Genomic DNA, 16,530 nt, shown 5'->3' with positions numbered 1-16,530 from the left:
GTTGGGACAGTAAGTCACCTGAGCCAGGTGTCTGGAGTGTTCTGACCAAATCCAGTTGGCAAGTATGTAAACAAAAATGGCTGGTGCAGTAACCCCATTACATTTGGTGTGGGACATGAAAGGAGCATTTCTAAACGACATAGAGGTTTGTTCACCAAGCAAACTGTGTGGGGCGCTCGAGAGGCTTTCTGGCTTAATCGCAAAAAAAATAGAATATTTACTACGACGCAGCAGCCATGACACACAGGGAGCGAAATAAACGCTTTATAGAACGGGCCAATAGCTGAAGAGAAAGACCAGGTCACATGACTGACCCGGAAGTTCGTTGAGCCGCAAGGACATGGATGTTTGACATCCTCTCGGCTGCAGGAAGTTACGTTAGCCTCGCCTCCTCTCCTGATTGGCTGAGGAAGTGTCAGAGTACTGCGGGGTCAGCACGCCGGGCAACGGTGGAGTCGAGAAGTGTCTTGAAGCCGGTGCTAGGTCGGTGTGTACAGTTCTATACCGCCGTCACGTGTCTCTAATGTGTGTTCCGGGGGTATCATAAACCGAGCGTCACCGGGCCCGCATTGGTATATGTTACCGCAATGCGAAGCGGCTGACATACTTTCACCCCCTTTAAAGGCGACTCCCACCGTTATTTCTATTCCAAATATTCTTCTGTTTTATCATATAATGTTTTCGGGCAGCTGCATATCGGCTCGTTTGTCTGGTGGGTTGAGCTTAGATATAAATGGCTGACATACAGCTGCGTGAAAGTATTATGTAAAAAACACAATACCCTTTAAACTTATACTAGTAATAAACGAGCAAATCAGTTGCAAGGTCGTAGATAAATGGAACAGCCTCCAATCAGAAGTGGTAGAGGCTAATACAGTGAGGGCATTTAGACATGCTGAAGTTAAGGACCGATCACGGTCCGTGTCTCTACATCAGGAATAATAGGCAGAATAGATGGGCTGAATTGTTAACATCTGTCATCAAATCCCATGTTTATTAAATGCGATGGCCGTTCGTTATCATCATACCGTTTAAAATTCTGGGTGTAAAAGTGGCAGGAAGCGGTACGGATCAGAGCATCGCGTTCGTTAATTATTCTTATTTCCGCTCTTTGTCCCTGCTTATGCCTTTATTTATCTGCTTCTTTAGTGTTAACTTTGATTGAATTATTTACTACTATTTAGTTGCGGGGTAACATTTATTATGACGACTGGCATATTGTGGGTAATAAGGGGCAAAGTCAAAGAAAAAAACTCTGGGCGCAGGAATGAAACTTTGTTTGAATATAATAACTTTATTGAAACCAATTGCAGATACCTGTAGCGTGCCGTTACTAAAGCGATAAACGTATTATTGATATTATTTTAGATCCTTCTTGATAATAACACTTTTCAAAGTAAAAAGAAAAGATATTTTCTTGGATTCGTGTAGTTGAGTTGACTTCTGCTACAAAAGCAAGATGTTTGCAGATAGCTGCCAGCTTCACACGGAAACATTTATTATGCTGCTCGTGTCCAACGTTAACAGAATCCAAATGATCTCAAACATAGCAAAGATTTCAAGGACAACTCAAAGAAAAAAAAATGTATGCCGTTTAGGCTATGCTTGTTCTAGGCTACACCATGGATGATGCTCTGGGGTAGGCAAAGTGCCGTCTCGTGGCCCAAGGAAGTCACTTGTGTACATGTGCTGCGGCCAAATGCTCAGCGTTGTGAAGTTATTGCACAGTCCTGGTCTAAGCTGGGGTGCAAATTATTTCTTAATTCCCCACAGAATATATGCGGCAAAGTTTGCCAACAATTTTTCAGTTTCTGCTGCCACTTGTGTGCCTTTGTGTATTTGCAGAGAATAAGCCAGATGCGATATATCTAGTAGGTGTATGAATTTATTATTTTCACTCAGTCGTACCCTGTGTGCATATATACACCGTATATATATTATAACATACAGTGCCAATTGATCACCAAGAAGACTCGGATCAAGAAGAAGGGAATGTAACTTATGGTCAGTTTAAAAAGACATGACTTATGCAACCACGTGGGTCATGCCATACCTAGATCAGAATGTATATATTTTTTTCTAGAGAATTCCCAATTTTATGCTTGTTTTTGGCTTATAGTCTCCTGACCCTGCCTCAAAAAGTATTACAGACATTAAGTAGTCATTCTAAGCAACCTTATTCTGATTGTTTTCCTATTTATCCTATGATTATGATTGCACATATTCATGAAGCTTTTAGAAGGAGAATCAATTTTTTATTCTTAGGTTAGGTTATCTAAATATACTCTTGAGCTTTGATACAAAAAGCATATTGGAGTCCATTTGGAGCAGACTTCAGCACGTTTAACTGCATGCCATCTGGAGCAAGCGTGGTTTAGATTTTGGGGTCAGAAAGTGGAACTTCTGTCACATCTCATTCCTCTCATTGGTTGCTGCTACTGAAACAATGAAGCAAAACTTTTCCTAGGACTCCGATTAAGGACTTTCCTAGCTGAACATTGATTTCAACTACCATGTGCGTCATTGACCACTCCGGCTCCCATTGTTTTCATTGGGAGTGCTAAAGAGCATGGGGTGTGCTTAAGTATGCTTCCTGTGTACACTTCACTTCCTGGTTTCAGTAGATGCAGCAAGAAAGAGCGGGAAATGAGTCCATGTCCGACATGCATTAAATAATTTAGACGTCCGCTGCTAAACAAATGCAGAGCTTGGCAAATCCTAGAGTTTAAGGCAATGAAGCTCTTAACTCCTGACGATTATGTTTCATGCATCATTTAAGGAATAGTCTTCTTGTGGCTTTGACAAACAATCGTGTTTGTTGTTATGTTTTGCATACATCTGTCATCTTAAAATGCCTCGGTGGGCTGGACAGTCTGCATGAATATGTGCCGGGATGGACAAGTTCCAGAAATCAGGGGGCCTTGGTACCCGGAAGTCTCCGGCAAGTGCCCAGTCAGAGAAATTGTCTGTAAGGCACCTAAATTACACATGGTTTATCCAGGACCAAACATAAATATATCTTCATACATACATGTTATATATAAACTAATAGGACTTTATAATAGGCATTATAACATGTTAGAATGGCAAATACTGTATATCTAAGCAAAAGGGAGCTTTATTTGTTTTATTAGACACTGAAAGAAAAAAATCTATATATAATTATATTCACTTTTATCTTGCCAGTGGAATCATTTTGAGGCATTTCCAAAATGGGATGTTTGCCATCCATGTGGGGTTTTGTAATGAGCGGCCGTGGGCTCCAGTGACAGTTTTACTAAATTCAACTGTGGCTGCAGTCCCTTTAGTCCCGTACAAATCCACCGCCCAGCCATGCTGGTTTATTTTGAACGTGTTACGGTAAACATTAGCCGCTGTATTGACACGCAGCCGAATGTTATCAGCCGCTATTACCAGTGCGTCCCTCCATCAGAAGGCCGGAGAGAGTTGCCTGTAACTACTGCATTTAGTCCAGAATAATGGTATTTCCGCTGTTCAGAGGTTACGGTCCATAAAGTGTATTCATTTTATTAATGTTTGAGAGAGATACATTGTGGAGCTCAGTCATGCGGTGAGCTGAATTATGCCTTCTGAAGGACCACCTGCCTTCTCCTGCAAGAGAAACTCACTGATGTCCTCTTGAATAATGCATAAGATAGATTACAACTCCCGGTTAATGAATAAACCCCACTGTGGAGGCAGCTCGGTTGTAAGTTTGCCCACCGGCCGTACATTCTCTAGCAGGTACGCAGCAATATACGTGAGAGGTATCTTAGGGACTACGTTCTTTGCTCAAAGTACAATTACAGCGAGAATATATATTTTTTGTCATTTTGTAATGTTTTCATATAATATTCATTGTTTTTAATAGTCCAAACATCACGTATGGTTTCTTTTTATGTAGGAAAGCCATGGATGAAACAAACGTCTCTCCGTTAAAGCACTTTGTCCAGGCAAAGAAATCTATAACTTCCATCTTTGACCAGCTGGTGGGATACGTGTGTGAAGGCGTTTCGTTTGTAGAAGGTAAGCATGTGTTTTGTTTTTTTTTTAATTATTATTCATCTATCAGTGTTTGGGTTTAAAAGAGAAAACAAAATTTCTTTTTTTTTTTTTAATCTTCCCGCAGCAACTTTTCAGAACCCTGACTTGCGATATGTAACAACAGAAGATGATCTCGAGAAGATTCAGAGTTATAAGGCCAGGTTGGCTGGGATTGGGGAGGTTCTGGCCCGAAGGCACATGAAAGTGGCGTTTTTCGGCAGGTACGGCGGCTTCTGATCTATTCAGTAGACAAATAATTTCCGTGATTATGCTGCATACTTAGCACAACGGTTAGTCTTTTGATCCCGTCTACGGTGTATATCTTCTTCCCTCGTTCTGCTCATCAGTGATACCTGAAATATGTGCAAACAGGGAAAAGAAGAAATGTCGGTGCGCTAAGCTAGTCACAGGCTCAAATAATACAAATGTATAATACGAAGCCTACCAAACAGGTGTAAGCATGCTGCTTAAACAGTGTATTGGCTGTACAATGTATACAAAAAACAAAAACTGTCTGCGCTTCTTACCCTAATAAAGTTGGCAACAAATATATAAACATAATATAAATGAGAGGTTTTGGTTATATGAATTGGCCAAAGCATAATTAAGTGATACCTGAACCTAAATCAGACTCATTCAGCGCTTTTGGTGTGATGTAAACCGTGTATTCTCCTTTCAGAACGAATAAACCATCAATAGAAGGAAAATCATTTGAATTCTAGATATCATTTGCGTTTATTCCTGAGCTGCTCTCCGTCATATTTGCCTGTAACCTGGGTTTATGATGAAGTGTTACTGAGTCTTTGACCTGAACGCTTTAGAATGCTAAAAATAACCTTTTTTGTGTACTGTGTCCGTTTTTGGCGATACTGTTTACAGATTGCTCAGGGCGGTGAGTTTGTGGTTTTCTTCCCTTTAGGACAAGCAGTGGAAAGAGCACAGTAATCAACTCAATGCTGTGGGACAAGGTTCTGCCCAGTGGCATCGGCCACACAACCAACTGCTTCCTGAGTGTGGAGGGCACAGATGGAGACAAGGCGTATCTGATGACCGAGGGATGCGAGGAAGAGAGGAGTGTCAAGGTACTAGGAGCAGATTGACTGTGATGATTGCGGATGGAAGACTAATGTTTGGGAAAATGTTTCGTTTTTCTGTGTTTCAGCGTCTGTTCTAATTGTTTCATAGACTGTTAATCAGCTGGCGCATGCCCTGCACATGGATAAGAATTTGGAAGCTGGGTGCCTTGTACACGTGTTCTGGCCCAAGGCAAAGTGTGCGCTGCTGAGAGACGACTTGGTTCTCGTTGACAGGTAATTGCTTTATTTGTTTGTTTGTCCCGAGTTTAACAGTTGAGTCTGTGCGCGTTCGATCTGAGTGTAGCAAAGGGTTAACGCACGTTCTTGCATGTCCATGAGCGCACTGCGTTATTTCAGTGCTTCAGCCGTGTGTAGATTAATCGGTGTAATGCCTGGGCTGTAAGGCGACAGATAAGGAACGTGAAGGGCAGAAAATATATTGGAGCAACATATATATATATTTGTCTCGTCTTATGTGGGCCGCTTTGATATAGGTGCAGTTATGTACTGCAAAACAACTTCAACACTGCTTGTTTGTGTTACTACTAGCTGTTCTGTTGCTTTACACTCTCTTTCACTTGCTCCCTTTCAGCCCAGGAACAGATGTAACCACTGAGCTGGATAGCTGGATTGATAAATTCTGTCTGGACGCTGACGTCTTTGTGCTGGTGGCTAATTCGGAATCCACGCTTATGAACACGGTGGGTGTCTGACCTTATCTTATGGGACTAATGCAGCACCGTATTTGATTTAACAAAAGCTTGAGGAAGTAATAATAATCATTCCAAAATCATTTGTTTGCAGGATGTTAATGTTTTTTATTTTTTAATATGCATTCTTTGGTCCTAATTGGTGTTGGATTTCAGTCTTGAAGAGCAGTTTCTGCGGGTTTTTGTTCTTTGTCGTTCTTTGTTCTTAGACTTGGGACTTAATCTGTTATTGATACAGACATACTGTGCAAGTGGTGGATTACAAAGTTATCTCTGTATCCGGTATTTGTATCCTAAAGCTTTTTATTCCCGTATTTCCTGTTTTTAGGAGAAACATTTTTTCCATAAAGTTAACGAGAGACTGTCTAAACCCAATATTTTCATCCTAAATAACCGATGGGACGCATCTGCATCTGAACCGGAGTATATGGAAGATGTGAGTACGGATGGGGTTTTCCTGATTACGGTGTCGTAACGTTCACTGCATTGTCTATGCATTATGCAAGGCCAGCAATTTCTCCCTCTCATGACTCAAACGTGCAGAATGCATAGACAATGTGATGAGGGCTTATGGTCTGTCTCACATCAACTAACCTACTACCCTGTTTAGTGAATAAACTCAGTATTGCCATTTAAACCAAACCCTTCATTTTGCATATTATTTATTTGGGTCTGTTTGTTTTGTTATATCATTCGTATTGCCCCTCCTTGGAGTGTTAATATAGCATAATTCTGCGGAGTCTTACTCCTACGCACAGACCCCGTCATTTAGTCTGTAGGCTTAAAGGGACAGTTCGAAGTCCCTAACAGTCTTACTAAAGAAGAATGCATACATTAGGAGTACTTTTATTATGGATCCTTTCAAAATTGAAAGTAAAAAATGGTGCTTACCTTAGTGAGAAGCTGCAGTTCACCTCCTCCATGGTTGACTATTCTTGTGGGACCTCTTATCGTGAAGTCACACGGAAGAGTTTGCATGATGGCTGGAGTGTCCCTCCACTACTCCTCCATACTATTCTTGATATAATTGGCCACCATGTACCTCTCGAGCTATTACTCCAGCGATCAACCATCATACTGAAGGGGGTGTAGATGACTGTATTTGATACTTGGCTTTATCGTAATGTATACCGGTTTTTAGGTCCGTAAACAACACACCGAGCGCTGCCAGTCGTTTCTCGTGGATGAACTGAAAGTAGTGGACCCCTCAGAGGCCCAGAATCGCATCTTTTTTATTTCTGCCAAGGAAGTTCTCTGCGCCAGAATGAACAAAGCAAAGGGGTTGCCTGAGACAGGTGGGTAGATTGTTCTACCTAATCCACTGGTCTTTCTTAATGGGGGGGGGGCAGGTTTTAATGTATACAATATTTTTGGTATGTGTCCCAGTAGAAGGGTTATTGGTGTCACACCTGATTTACTTTAAAGAGACTTTGTGACTTTGCCAGTAAGAGAGTAGTCACAGAGTGTCAGAATAACGTTCTCGCTTTGCAGGTGGGATCTTTGCGGAAGGATTTCAAACCCGATTCTTGGAGTTTCAGCAGTTTGAAAAACTCTTCGAGGTACCAATTTATTTCCGATGGTGTTTTGAATGTTTTTTTTTCTTTCTTTGGCTTAAGCTTTTCACCGATTAACATATCAACCGATATTCCTCCTTATAAGACTTACTGTTCTCGCGTGAAGCTGTAGATCATAGGATGTTGATCGTTATCCAGTTTTGTGGAGAGGATGTTGTTCCCTTTTTCCCCCTCCCCTTCTAACTTTAAATAGACACAAGCATGCAATTTTTCTAAATTTCTGAATGATTAAGGAGTGCTCATCAATTTCTTACATAGATAATAAGTAATCTGGAGACGGTTCAGCGTCCCAGAAAAACCTGCTACTTTGATGTATAGGTTATTATGACCAATGAGTGCATGTCTGCGGAATTCTGAATTAACATTTGCTTCCGGCTTTGTGTTCTTCCTTCTAGTCACTAACCTGCTCTCTGCTTCAGCCCTTAGCCTTTTCCTACTACGATCTAGCTCTAATGGTGTGTGGCTTCCCTCAACTGCTTGTTAGTCATTGCTGACCTCTAGATTCACTTCTTTGGGGAACAATAACCTTCTTTTCTGTTTTCCTTTTCACCTTTATTCGCTAAATGTGCTTGTAACTGACTTTACACATTTTATCTCCCCATCTAGTGTCAAAATAGCAAAAGAACCCAACTTCTTCAATTTCTATAAAACATACTTCCCTTTATAAAATGGACAGCAATTCCACCTACTGTCATATTTACTGACAATTTCATAAGGATTCGTACCATTGAAGGGATCCTTACTGTGAATTTATAGCATATGCAATAGCATTGTGCTTGCAGGCAGATCTATAGATAGAGAAAATGACCACCATGCGAAGAAGAATAATTAATGTGCATATGGTACCAGATTATAATATAAAGAAGGGAGAAAGATACGCTATATGGCCAAAAGTATGTGGACATCTGACCATCACACCTATATGTGTATGAACTTGGTTGGTTGGACATCCCATTCCAAAGCCGTGGGCATTAATATCCAGTTGACCCTCCATTTTGTGGCTATAACAGCCGCTGCTCTTCTGAGAAGGCTTTCCACAAGAAATTGGCATTGGCGTTGTACGTAGTGATCTTCGGCTTGTGTGCAGCTGCTCGGCCATAGAAACCCGTTTCATGAAGCTCCTGACACACAGTGCAGAGGTGGCATCCTATGACAGCGGCTTGTTTAGAGTCACTCATCTCTTCAGTATGACCCATTATATTATCAATATTTGTCTATGGAGGTCGCTGACTTTATACACCCGTTGGCAATGGGTGCAGCTGAAACACCCAAGTACAATAATTAGTATGGATGTCCACATAGCTTTGGCCATAGTCCACACTCCTCCTACAGAGGATTAAGGAATATTATTATTATTATTATTATCTTGTGTTCGTTGAGGGATGCATGTGGCTGTTACGTTGTGTTGACTTCACATTACTGTGTTGGAGAGGCGCGCGGACCGGCTGCTGCGTGTTTCCGTTTGATCACGCCATGTCCTGTTTGTGCTGCGTGTGGTGGTGGCGGCGGCAGCGGCGGGGGCGGCAGCAGCGAGGCCTTGCTTTGGCGTTGGTAGCACCATCTCCTTTCGTTATTCCTTACCGGTTTTGGATGGAATCCCAGTAATGTGTTGTGACTTGGGCCCTGCAGGAATGTATCTCGCAGTCAGCAGTGAAAACAAAGTTTGAGCATCACACCATCAGAGCTAAACAAATAACCGACACCGTCAAATCTATAATGGATTCTATTAACGTGAGGGCAGCTGATAAAAGGTAGGACCATGCGATTTTTTTTTTTTTTTTTTTTTTATTTAAATATATTTACGGTGATATATTTGTATATATTAAGTTTTACTCCATAAAAATTCAACTTGTTGTGGTCGTTGCCGTTTGCAATATATTATACAGCTTAAAATATTTGTATATTGTATATAATGTGGTAAATATTCAGCAATCATCCCTGCGTTGACAGTGCTGGATACATGTACTCCACTGTGGAGTCGGCGCTGATTTCTCTGTATGCTTGCAGGATACGCTCCATCGAGGACCGGGAATACCAGATGGACAGGCTGGAGTTCATTCAGGGTCAGATGACCATACAGACGGAGGACATCCGGAGACGGATAATGCACATCACCGAGGAAGTGAATGCACAGGTAACAAGCTGGCCGCCATTTAATATCAATAATAATATCCTGCAAATCCCTTCACCTTTCATGTGCCAGCGAGCCGAGCGAATACTTCTGTGAAAACGTTTGTTACTGGGGCAAACTAATGAAACTTTGTAGTTTTAAATCACTGACATAATTAAAATAAATGACAGTTTGGTGCGCTAAACCGACAAATGTATCGGTAACAACAATGTATATGTATTAGGACCTACAGATCATGTGACCTGGTCAGTCTCGTTTGAAGAGTCCTTCCACTGTCCTTATGTGTGTAGGATAAGATTGGCACGCTAAGCTTTCCTGTTTTAATGTCCACACCTTGCAGGTTTCCAGTGCCATGAAGGAGGAGATCTGTCACCTTTCTTTCCTGGTCGACAAGTTTGATGCAGATTTCCACCCGTCTTTGCAAGTTCTAAAGCACTATAAGAACGTAAGAGAGTACCGCTAATTACTGCCCACTCGGCATAAGTGAAGTAGTTCAGGAATGAAGAGCTAAATTTGGTGGTTGCCACTTGAGTATACATCTGCCCATCTAATCATGTGTACAAGTCTTTTAATTTAACGTTTTGTAAAGTCATTATTGCGCTAGCGGCACGTTGTAACAGACAGGTCCGTATAGTACCTCATTCTTCGCCTACTTTGTACACCGTGGTAATCTGTCTTAAAGTAATTGATCATTGGTGCGAATTAGAGAGAGTCACCAAAATCTCCCGAGGGTGTTTTTGTCATTTTTAGTAATTATTAAAACACTGTGTGAGTAAGCATAGCTTTCTGTATATTAATCCGTATTGTTAATAAGCTGATATCGTGTTAGGAGCTGAATACACACATCGAGAAAGGGATGGGAAGAAAACTGGCTGATCGCTGTTCCAGTGCAGTAAACACATCCATACAGAAAGCGCAAGAGGACATCATTGGTAAGATCTCTTTTTGTAGAGGGTTAGACAAGATTTCTTAAGTCATTGATTTAGCGATCTATTATGTGGGGTCAGTTTATGTAGATGTGGGAAGTTTATTAATTTGGACATACACGGGTCAAAATTTCTATGGGCCTTAGGGATAGTTATATACAGTAATGTTATCTATACATTTGGAAAAAAAAAGGAAATGTGGTTAGAATTGAATTTCCAACAGCTGTGTACTTTCATGATTTCATGATACCAATTGTCAGAATGACAGAGGGTTATTTCACTGTTCTATATGTGGAGTCCGATCTCCGCTTTACAACAAGATGGTCTAAATTCCTCCATCTTGAAGTGCGGGATTAACCCTCTCCTGACCTGTAGGCTGATGATCAGCACTGATCAGCCCGCGGATTTGGATTGGTTATCGTTGCTTCGTTTAGCGTTGAGCTGTAACGTTTCTGCCGTTTGCAGAGAAGCTGAAGCCTTTGCTGCCCTCTGCTGTCGAAAAGGAAATCTACACGTCCTTACCGTGCAGAAAGTTCGACCTCAGCTACAACCTGAATTGTGATAAGTTATGCGCGGATTTCCAAGAAGATATTTCCTTTCGCTTCTCATTTGGCTGGAGATCACTTGTCAATCGGTATCTAGGAGATAAAAATGCTCGCCTCCTGCTAGCGTTTGCAGAACCCACGTTTCAGGTATTAAACACTTTATTTTTAGCAAAAACATACGGCTTAGGTATTCAGTAATAGCTCTCGGCAGGCGCTTCAGAGATTCCGCATTAGGTGGATGGAGAGCCAAGTGATCTACTGTCCTTTTTGGAAACCTGAACGTATCGATGTAAAGTGTGGACTAAATACTCCTGCTTCATTTCATCTGAGATTCCTACTCGGTTTGGTAGCTAAACCTCCGTCCGAATTCTGTTTCACAAGGTACCTCGTCCTGTCTCTACTCCGTCTGCAAACGGCATCCCAGCCATGTCTCCCGAGTCTGGCTCCCAGGAAGAGATTGTATTTTCCGTGATGTCTGGCCTGGCATCTCTAACATCGAGAGGTTCTATGGGGATCATCATAGTCGGAGGAGTGGTAAGTTGCGCTTTATGTGCGGGTTGCATTAGTGCTGTTGTCGATATAGAGGGGACGCCATTGTATGACTGTACTCACCTGTCTTATTTTTGTTGGATGTGTGTTTTAATTGTGTTTAATTCCGCCTTTGCTTGTGTCTTCTAATAAACCTTTGTGTAGCAACTGTGTCTTCTTAATATAAAGGTTTGTTCAATGGAAACTATTTTGTCTGAGCAAGAGAGATCACCAGGGCCTAAATGATAACGTTCTCGGGTAACCTATTCCCTATTAATAATGTGCAGATTATATTAGTAGACATTTCTATGCATTATATGACTTATATCTGTTCTTGTTTCTTGCAGATTTGGAGATCCCTGGGTTGGAAGCTCATTGCAAGTAGCTTACTGGCATATGGGGGTCTGTACCTGTTTGAGAGGCTAACATGGACTACAAGAGCAAAGGAAAGGGCTTTCAAACAGCAGTTTGTAAACTACGCTGCCCAAAAACTTCACATGATTGTTAGCATCACCAGCGCCAACTGCAGCCACCAAGTCCAGAAGTGAGTATCGTTGCTTCTGTGTTACACTCTGACAATAGCTCGGCAGCGTATATGTGAAGTCACTTTAGTCCTGATTTTTATTTATTTATTTTACACTTCAAAAGTGCTTTTTGTATGAATTAGAAAAAAAGACCTCTGCTTCCTTTCTTGTCTTGCATGTCTTAAAACAAACAACTAGCAGTGTTCTTAAATATGCACTCAATGCAAGCCGAGTGACCTCCTTATTCATGTGGAGTAGAGGAAGCTGCTTGAATGCTGCTGTCGGCCATTACTCACATTGGTTTCAGTGGGAGCTTTACGGTGCATGCCACAGGAAGTGTACCTAAGTATGCTTCCTGTTCTCAGTAGAGACCCCAAAAGACAGAGATGTGTGCAAAGCGGTCAGGTTAATTGGGTAAAATAACCAACTATGGAAGGCAAGTGTATAAATGATGCAAAAATCTGATGAATTTCACAGTTCCAAAATCATCTTTATTTACAGAGAGCTGGAAAATAGTTTCATCCACCTATGTGAGCAGGTTGATGTCACGCAAAGAGATCTGGTTCAGTCCATCAATGACTTGTCAGAAGAAATAATGCAGTTGGAAGAGATTCAGACTCGCTCAAGACTTTTGAGGTGTGTGTTTAGATTTTTTTTTTTTTTGTAGAATATGTGGGAGATTATGCTTTTAAGTGATGCAGTTTGTATCCAAATGTATTAAAGGCAATATTTTGCTAAATGACATTTTAGTTCATCTCAGCAAGCAAAAATGTACTTTGCAGCGGCTCTGGCTAGCGTGGCTACTGTACAAGTGCTGCTTGCTTCCATAACTAGCAGGCGCCCACAAAATATTTGTTGAAGGTACTGGGCCAGCCGGTTGGAGAAACTATATTGGCTTTGGTTAAACGTGCAGTATAAACTCCATGCCAGATTGGAAGAGATTTTTACAAGGAAATGCGGTTTCTGCAAAAAGTAATAATAAAAAATATACTTACCCGGGCAACACAGCCACTCCTTTACATATATTACCCAATTTTAGCTCTTCCAATATACTTATCAATATTATGTAGTCATCAAACAGTATGAGGTTACTGATGTGCCTGCCTTATAATAAACTCATCTCAACATCAACAATTTTACATGTAACCTTTGCTTGAGCTGGTGCCCACAAATAGTCTTTTTGCCCTATTCCCTGGAATTAGGTTGAGTAAATACCGTATTGGCCCGAATATAGGCCGCACTTTTTTCCCCCACTTTAAGTCTTTAAAGTGGGGGTGCGGCCTATATTCGGGGTCTAGCGCCCGACACCCGGGACATGCAGTCCCGGGCGCCGGGCAGGCAGCGGGGTTAGGATACAGATCCCCCGCAGCGGTGCAGGGGACCTGTATCCTACTGTCTGATACGCTCAGACAGCATCCCCTGCCGGCACTTTCCACAGGGGGGGTGCCGGCACGGGAGGTTGTCTAAGCGTCCGCACGATACAGTTTACACCCCCCCCCCCCCGACTTACCAGAGAAGACTCCCGGGTGTCTTGCAGGGCTGGCGGAAGACATCTACGCAATACGCGTATACAACTTCCGGTGCCGGCACTTCCGCTGAGTGCCAGCACCGGGAGTTGTATACGCGATTTGCATAGATGTCCCCCTCCGGCCCCGCAAGACACCCGGGAGTCTGCTCTGGTAAGTCGGGGGGGACAGAGTGGCAGCATATCTCGGGGGGGGGGACAGAGTGGCAGCATATCTCGGGGGGGGGACAGAGTGGCAGTGTGTCTCGGGGGGGGACAGAGTGGCAGCGTATCTCGGGGGGGGAGGACAGAGTGGCAGCGTATCTCGGGGGGGGGACAGAGTGGCAGCGTATCTCGGGGGGGACAGAGTGGCAGCATATCTCGGGGGGGGGACACAGTGGCAGCATGTTTTAGGGTGCGGCCTATATACGGGGGCGGCCTATATCCGAGCCAATACGGTATTACATAATTTTTATGAAAAGTTCCCTGTCTGTTTACTTTGTTACCAATCACTACGCCTTTTTTTTTCCACCAGAAACAAAGCGACCCAGCTAGAAGCTCAACTGGATGATTTCATAAAGACATTCCTACCCCAGAGCAAGTGATCTTACAGCGCTATGTTAACGATGTGAACGCAGCTTGCAGAGACTTCTACAAACTAGTTATCCTTTGGTTCTGTTCTTCTTTTGAGCCGCTGCTCGGCGCAGAGGAAACCTTGTTCTTACGGACTATTTACCTGGGCTAGCACAGGTCCGGTTCATTGAAATGGCACAGAGGGGCCCATGTGATAAACATTTCGAAGCTGCGGAAGAGCGATATATGACGATTTGTTTCCAGCCACGGCTTCTGGTAGCAGTGACCAGAAATTGCTACATATTGACCTTCGTTGGCTGGTTACTGTCTTCTTGCCAAGAGAAGCATTTGGGTGCATTTTCTCCTCTGTTACCAGAGGATTCGGTTACTTTGGAAATGTCCTTTCTATATGCCCAGTGTTTCAAAAAACAGTATTTTCTGCTAAATCATTGAAGTATTTATTTTATTATATAAAATATCTACATTTGCTTGAACGCAGGTCTTCATGTTAATGTGAAGTGGTATCGTTTTTACACTAATTGTATTCAAGATGTTGCTTGGTACCAAATTACTTAGGTTTTCCCGCAAAACAGAACTTTGTAGAACTTTACATTTTACTCAGGAATCCCACAGCCTTCATTAGAAATGGAGCGTGTAAATCCGCTCTGCAGTGTTCAACAGCAGGGCGGCCAACAGACAGCTGTCCAGGCCTACAACTGGATGCTCAGCCACCCACCATCCTGTTGGGTATTGGTGATTTACACCCCTTGTCAGATCATTTTTCCCTATGACTTAGTCTCTTTAGTTCCTTTGATTTAGGATATTTTGGTGTCCTAGTTCAGTTATTTGAATTATTAAAAACAAATAGTAATTTGTAAGAAATGGTTAAAGGATGGGTAAGCATTATATATTTATCACAGTTTCTTGAGTCGTTCTTTCGGGGTTGATGGCACCACAGTTGAATTGAATTAATATTTTCTCGTCACACACCCTAACTTTGGAAATCAGGGATACAGTTTTTCATTTATTTAAGACCCTCTTTTTATGTGTTTTCCTAAGACTTTCCATCCCTTTGTTAATCTATAGGGGCAAAACCAGCATATATCATGCTGCTGCTCATAAGGTTGATCAGTGTTATTAATAAGCAGTACGGGTGACACCATGGCTCGCACTCCAAGCCCAAGTGGTAGAGTTAAACATTAAGACGCTTAACAGGAACCCGCTCGATCCTGCGCAGGGTCCTCGTAAGCACCGTGTCCGGGATCGGGACACGTACACAAAGACCTGTGTCTGGGGATGATGAGCACCATTTCTTGCTTCTCCATCTTTTTTCCACATTCATGGTTTTATTAGTGGAAGTTGAAACAGTATGAAGCTAATGAACGCCTCAGAGTTAAAGAACAAAGAAATATTCAGGTTTGCTACTTGTTACGCTAACTTTTTTACTGCATTTCCTCACATGTTTGCAGACAGCACTGTTTTCTACACATTTGACAGTCATATAATTTCACATTTATGAAAAATAAATTGTTTTGCAATTTCCGAATAATGTAGCAGGAACGTGTGGAGCATTTCTTAGGTTGTACTGTGTCTGAGGAATCACGTCTGGCTTACCTAGAATTCATTAGTACCGTTTGGAAAGAGCCTCTAGAGGTGAAACACAGAAGGAAAGATGAAATGGGTTTCCTTAGATAAATGTTTGTAGGGGCAAGTTTACTAAACTATGTTGGAGGGTACTGGAAGATCTCAGATCACTGGCTTTGCATTAAGTGCAAACACCGGTAAGTTCCCCTGCATGTCTATTACCCAAATAAAGGGGATTTCTTAATGTAAATGCTGACATCCGCCACCTAAGAGTTTGTGCCTCAGTAAAATGCAATAGATCGTGTTATTAGTTACAGCTTTAAGAGAGTTTTTTTTTTTAAGGTCTTTCATAGAGAGAAACACAAGATTACATGAAAAATGTATACAGGGAACATGTTACAAAATTGCGCTGGACCGTGTAGTAGTTGGGCTTGTTGCCTTAAGCACTCCATTGGGTTTACCGACTAAAGGGAAAAATTGTGAGTAGTGATTCATTGTGACGGGTCAACACTTCCAGCATTCTCCAGTAAGGGCTGGGCCTGCATAATGTATAATTCAGTAGTGGAGGAGACTGCAGAAGTCACTAACTTATGCATTTAAGGAGGGCCAGCCAAGCGCTTTCTGTAGCAGAGGCTCACTTGGGGGGTCAGCCCTTTGTATGTATAGCAAAGTCAAGGGGCTGAGACCACGATCCTCCCTTGTGCTGGGTTCCGGGGCTTACACATGAGCCTGTGCTGCACGCTGGAATTACCACAATTTAACACCCCCCCCCTTCTTTTCTAAATGCTTAATGTTAGTTGTAGGCTAGATT

The 16,530-nt window shown here is 42.2% G+C and overlaps 1 protein-coding gene across 2 annotated transcripts; it reads left to right on the top strand.

The window, feature by feature from the left end:
- Positions 1-383: 383 nt before the first annotated feature.
- MFN1 (mitofusin 1) lies at positions 384-14,860 on the top strand. Of its 2 annotated transcripts, none has more exons than XM_053458848.1 (18): positions 384-483; positions 3,905-4,026; positions 4,130-4,265; positions 4,964-5,126; positions 5,230-5,354; positions 5,713-5,821; positions 6,159-6,266; positions 6,972-7,125; positions 7,322-7,389; positions 9,034-9,155; positions 9,412-9,538; positions 9,876-9,980; positions 10,365-10,467; positions 10,927-11,153; positions 11,388-11,540; positions 11,882-12,078; positions 12,560-12,694; positions 14,098-14,860. In XM_053458848.1, exons 2-18 carry the CDS (start codon positions 3,912-3,914, stop codon positions 14,165-14,167), a joined length of 2,217 nt encoding a protein of 738 aa, XP_053314823.1. In that variant the 5' UTR covers positions 384-483; positions 3,905-3,911; the 3' UTR covers positions 14,168-14,860. The 2 variants fall into 2 exon arrangements, with proteins under 2 accessions (XP_053314823.1, XP_053314824.1); XM_053458849.1 differs by having other exon boundaries at positions 416-487.
- The last annotated feature ends 1,670 nt before the right edge of the window (positions 14,861-16,530 follow it).

Source organism: Spea bombifrons, chromosome 3 (assembly GCF_027358695.1).
Source record: "Spea bombifrons isolate aSpeBom1 chromosome 3, aSpeBom1.2.pri, whole genome shotgun sequence".
NCBI classification, from domain to species: domain Eukaryota; kingdom Metazoa; phylum Chordata; class Amphibia; order Anura; family Pelobatidae; genus Spea; species Spea bombifrons.
Note: the sequence above shows the minus strand (reverse complement) of the source record. Positions and strands in the feature narration are given on the sequence as shown.